A 5,853-nucleotide genomic window follows, 5' to 3' on the forward strand; every position below is an offset into this window, starting at 1 on the left:
GAGGTCTTCGTTAATGTCTTAGAGGATTTGCGACATATGAATAAAAAAATTTGCTACATTTTATTTGCGGTTTTGCTACATCTATGTAATATGTTTGCTACGTGGTCTCCGGCGAGGTCTCCGACGAGCCCAGACCTTTTTATTTTGTTTCATGGGTGAACCGTTTTTTGCTTCAGTCATTTGCTGCCGGGGGTGATTTTTTGCTGCCGGAGATGTATTTTTGCTACATGCAAATCTAACCGTCAAAATGGTTGATCCGACGGCTGGGGACCCGGGGGCTGGGCAATCAGATCCCCCGGGGGACGCCCAGCAGTTTCCATTTTTGTGTTGTATTTGTCTTACTCTATCAGATATATGTGAGATGTTGTTGTATTACACTATCTCTACCAATCGTTTAAAATTTATGGAGATATGCTTGTCTAATCGAAATCTGATGTCAAGGAGACGGGACTAGGATTCAGTGGAGCTAGGTCCATTGTCAATCCTCTTTTCTTCCGGATGCTTATGTTGGTTCATCATTAGTCTCGATTAGCAACGCCACCGTTGCTAAGTGGAACAGAGCTTCCATGGAACCATTGTCATTGGAAAATCTGTCCGGACCTCGAGGACATGTCCTGCAACTAAGAGACACTGGTGAAGTGGTTGTATTTTCATTGCTGATGTTAACTTTCAATGTGGCTAAAATAATTTAATAATCATGGGAGTATGTTCCTCCTCGAAGCTGGAAGCAAGACACAGAAGAAAGAAAACAATCTGAACCTAAACCCCATACTGCACATGACGACAATGGTTCTCACATGGTCAACATCTGGTCAAGAAAACAAATGATTACCTTTGGTGCAACAATCAGCCTGGCATCGATTGATTCCACTGTTCATCACAACATGGAGCGTACCATGATTTGGCTACAGAAAGGGTCTATCTTTTTACGATAAAAAACGAATATGTTAATACAGTGTTCTGCAACAGCCAAAAGGTTTAATGACAGACCAGCGCGCAATCGCAGTATGGCAATAGTACACATTTGAGTTTTGGAAATATTTCAGGGGCAGTGAAAATTTCATCTTGCGGTTTAATAATTTACGTCCCAATTTTGCCAGGTGACTAAGTTTATTTTTGATCTGTCTGAAATTCTCTCAAAATATGAGCGGACTTGGCAACAGTCTGAACTCTATTGGAATCTGTCTCAAACTTCTGTATGGTGCTACCTCTTTTCCAAAATAGATGACCGTCTTTGTGGGAACAGATGTAGTAGAACATTTTGTCCGAAATGCATATAAATTGGCATCTACAGACACACAGGAATTTCTGAGTGTTATCTAAGATTTCATTGAAGACACGAATCCTGGCCACGTTACAAACATTCATTTCAAACATTATGTATACTTGTCCTGTGGCCGGGAAGTTTAACTGAAGACGCAGAGACAGTATCCTGTTCTAGGAGTTCTTCAGAAAGTATTCACGTATGGCTCGGAACCTGAGTTTTGCAGCACTCCAAAAGATTTATAAGTTGACCGAATCCATATTCGGTACATCACCTCACTCATTAACTTGATTTAGGTTGGTCAGTGCACTGAGAATGAGTGGCTGAACTACAACTTTGTTGACGCCAAAGCGAGATATACAAGTCAGCTATATACATGTACATTAAATCCTTTGTACCTCCAGTAAAATTATCCACTTTCTTACCACTCGCCGTCAGAACTGTGAACAAACGCAAAAACATGCTGAAACTCTCAACAATCAACGCAGACACAATGGCTATTAAATAATCAGAGTGTACACTTGCTGCATAAATCCATAGAGAACAACATCGTGTGAATCAACTAATCTTAACGATGATGATTTGCACACTAAATTCCCATGCAGCGGCAAATAACAAACTGACAGCGGCGGCCGCAGCATAGAGAGTGGAGGCGGTCGAGCCACTGTTGGTGGCACGACAGGGGGCTCATCTCGCGACCCCTTTCCCATTTCAAGCCGGTGGTCTTCAATCCGACGAACCGCCTCCATATCGCCGCCGTCAGAGCTCCGGCAGCCTCCTATCATGCACACTCCCCACCCCATATCCCATATGCAATTGTCTCACTCACCGCCCTCTCTGTTGTCGCCTAGATGAATGTCTGTGCTATCGTCTTCCACTCTGTTGCTTATCGTCGTTGCTGCTGCCCAAGGCGAGGAGGGTATAGCCCCAGCACACTGGCGTGTCGACCAACCCGTCGCCCGTGCCACGGCGCTGCAGTATCGGGCACCGGTGAGGCCTTTAGACCATACACGTGTACACACCGCCACCGTCGTTGAGGTCCATCTTGAAGCACACTCTCGAGTCGTCCGGCCGTCGGCACTACTGCAGCGGTGGCTCAGCAGCGCCGGGTGGTGCGAGAGACTTTTATGTGCGCGACTTGGGGCTCTATGAGAGTTCAGGTAGATGCTGGGCCTAGAATATAACTCTTTGGCACGTGGGTCTATGGAAAGAACTATTTGGCCCGTTTGTGACACCAGATATTTACATTTTAAATTTAAAATATAGTAAAGAAGATCTGGCTGAAATTCTCTCAAAATATGAGCGGACTTGGCAACAGTCTGAACTCTATTGGAATCTGTCTCAACTTCTGTATGGTGCTACCTCTTTTCCAAAATAGATAGATGGCCGTCTTTGTGGGAACGAATGAAGTATAACATTTTGTCCGAAATGCATATATAAACTGGCATCTATAAACAGTTAAACACACAGGAATTCGGGAGTATTATGTAAAATTTCGCTGAAGACACGAATCCTGGGCACTTCACAAAACTTTCATTTCATACATTATATATATATACTTGTTCTATCGCGTGGAAGTTTAACTGAAGATGCAGAGAGAGAGTAGGGCCTGTTCTAGGCGGAGTTCTTTACAAAGTATTCACGCATGGCTCGGAACCTGAGTTTCAGCTCCTCCATCGGCGGCAGGTGATCCTTCACCGGCGGCGCAACCAAGAACCGCCCCATCCATGCGTACAGCGACGGGAACATCTCCTCGGTGACCAGCTTCTCGCCGATGATCTCCTCGTACATCGGGATCACGTACGCCAACGCGCCGAGCGACAGGTCGACGAGGCCGACGCTGTCCCCGGCGAAGAACTCCTTCCCGCCGAGGGCGAGCTCTTCCTCCAGGACCCGCAGCTGCTCCATGGCGGCCTTGCGCGCGGCCTCCTGCTCCTCTCCTCTCGCCGTCGTGAACCACTTCCAGATTGGCGGCGAGAGCTGCATGGATGGATATATATATTGCCTTGATCATGTCTGCGCAGACTTCAGATCAACCGTGTTCGCTCGGAACAGAGGAGGAGGGAGAGATGATTAAACCGCGCGCTGACCTTGTCTGGCACGAACCTCACCCAGAACCGGGCCATGGCGCGCTCGTGGGGTTCCTCGGGGAGGATGCGGCCGCCACGACCCTTCCAGGCGTCCTCGATGAACTCGACGATGACATCGGATTCCGCCACCGGCTTGCCGTTGTAGACGAGCACGGGGACCTTCTTGTGGACGGGGTTGTGCTCCAGGAGCTGGCTGCTCTTGTTCCTCAGGTCCTCCTCCACGTACTCGTACTCCACGCCCTTGATGCTCAGCGCCCACTTCACCTTGTACACGTAGGGGCTTGCCCACATGCCCAACAGCTGCACCTTCTCCTCTTGTTGATGATCCATGGCGGGCGGGTCGAGGTGGTGTTGAGCTAGCTGATCGAGTGCTCTGTCTGACGACCAGCTTTGTGCATACATTTGCAGATGGTTTCCGGGTTTAGTCAGATTTGGTGGCTTGACTTGTGATAGATATACAATACAAGTCTTCAGTCCAGGTCCGTCCAGCCATCAAACATTATCACAGGACGTGGACTGCCTGATCAAGTATATGTATACCTTTAGTTTTACATAACAAAAACTCGAGAATATCATGAGATTGATAATACAACTTGGCTCCTCTACTGCCTGTAAGCGTTCTGTAGCTTTTATAATCGGCCTTTCACTCCAATCTAAGGCTATGAAGCACGGATACGTCGCTTTGCCAGCGTACCGGTATCGGATACTGCATGAATACTGGATACTGCCCGATGCATATTCCATACGTATCTACCGATTTCTGAATCAAATGAAAAAGAGTAAAATACATGAAAAGTACCTGAACTTGTCGAGAGGTTCAGATTGGTCACTGTACTTCAAAAATACCAATTTGTGGTAACTAAAGACGAGTTGAGTGCTCACATACGGTCGCCAGCTCCGGGAACGCGACGTATTTGCCGACATGGCGCTCACAGGGTCTACATGTCAGGACAGCTGTGCATAATTTAAAGAGGGCCATGTACAGGAGGAGGTAGTTGCAAATGCGACTTGTCTACGTCACGACGGCAGTTTATTTTTTCAAACAAAAGCCCCAGAAAATAGTTTGCGCCGATGGTTCTCTTTCTTCCTCCATGCGGCCTTGATTCTACTCCAGAGCTTACCTGCACGACCGCGGACACTCTCGGCACACATGGCTCGGCGCGAGCAACAGCGCCGGAGCGCGGCACGGCCGGCCGCCATCACGCGACAAGTGCCTCAGCCAGGGCACGTACGTGCAGGCAGTCAGGCACACAGGGCCATGGGCACGCTAGGGAGGTGGTACTGATGACGCTTGAGCGGAGGCATGCAGGAGGTCATGGGGCGAGGAATCGCTGTAGGTATTGGCCTAACAGCCTGACAGCGACGGTGCGATGTGTGTCCGTAGCGAAAACCAGCAATATGACGCCATTGAATCCCACGCTGTTGTTGCAGATTTCATGCACCACGTCGTCGCCGCGGAAGCTGGTAACTGGTTGGGGCGCGATGCGGCAAAGCTAGGTGGGGCGCGACCGTCACCAAGGACGTGGTCCGGCGCAGGTCCACGGAATCGAGTGTAAGAGCATCTCCACTCGTCTCCCCACAGAGCCCCCACGGCCACTTTTTTTCATCCGGACGGCGAAAAACGGCCCAGGCAGGCCCCCGGTTCCTCGTTTTGGTCCGGATTTGAGCCTATTTTCGTCCGGACTCCCCATGCCATCCTCGGTTTCCCGGGGGTCTCCCGGGGACTCCGGATGAAGCTAAACCAACCGCCCACGCTCACGTGTCTCCTCTTTTGTTCGGATTCCCCGAGCCATCCTCTTTTTCCCCGAGAAACGCCGCTTGGGGAGCACATGACCGGGAAACTACTCCTCCCCACGCCAAATCTTCCTCCAATCCGGACGAAAATTTCGCCGGATTTGGACGTGGGGAGCGCCAACGAGTGGGGATGCTCTAACAAGACAGGGGATGTCGGCTGCTTCTGCTGCTCCAGGCGCCCCCGGCGAGTCTGGGTGGGGAGGCCGAGCAGCGCCGACGTTCTCGCCATTCTGCTCGACCCGCTTTTTCGACATGGACCTCACCGCCGAATTCAATGTCGCCGCGGTGAAGCTCCCGTGCAGAGGCGCGTCCGGATCCGGCTGGTCCTAGCGTGGAGCGCGCGGTGGAAAGCGGGGCGGCAAAAGATCTAGTGTTCGAGAAGAGGAAGGGGAGTGGTGGATTGGTTTCTGCACATCCAAAGTCTGGTCACGCGTGTGGGCGGACATGCGGTGCCACGTGGGTGGTGATATATGCCGACCTGGTCGGTGTGGACCACGTCCCGCACACCTCTAGTTGTCTGTGGGCTTGGCCCATTATCACCGATTCTGGGTGGTTCGGTTCCGCTCGTAAAGCGTTGTCGTTTTCGCTCGAGGAAAAAATCGCTCAGCCTCTAAAAAATCTAGCCTTTTTTGAAAATTTTACTTTTTAAATTTGAACAGTTTCGAATTTTAACATATTTTAAATTTGAACTTTTTCAAAAAATTC

At 49.8% G+C, this 5,853-nt stretch overlaps 1 protein-coding gene across 1 annotated transcript; it reads right to left on the minus strand.

The window, feature by feature from the left end:
• Window positions 1–2,737: 2,737 nt before the first annotated feature.
• LOC124655493 (glutathione transferase GST 23-like) lies at window positions 2,738–3,756 on the minus strand. Its single transcript, XM_047194374.1, has 2 exons — window positions 3,355–3,756; window positions 2,738–3,244 (listed from the first exon to the last, which is right to left on the minus strand). The coding sequence occupies exons 1-2, from the start codon at window positions 3,754–3,756 to the stop codon at window positions 2,879–2,881; spliced, it is 768 nt and encodes a 255-aa protein (XP_047050330.1). The 3' UTR covers window positions 2,738–2,878.
• Between the last annotated feature and the right edge of the window lie 2,097 nt (window positions 3,757–5,853).

Source organism: Lolium rigidum, chromosome 5 (genome assembly GCF_022539505.1).
Source record: "Lolium rigidum isolate FL_2022 chromosome 5, APGP_CSIRO_Lrig_0.1, whole genome shotgun sequence".
NCBI classification, from domain to species: domain Eukaryota; kingdom Viridiplantae; phylum Streptophyta; class Magnoliopsida; order Poales; family Poaceae; genus Lolium; species Lolium rigidum.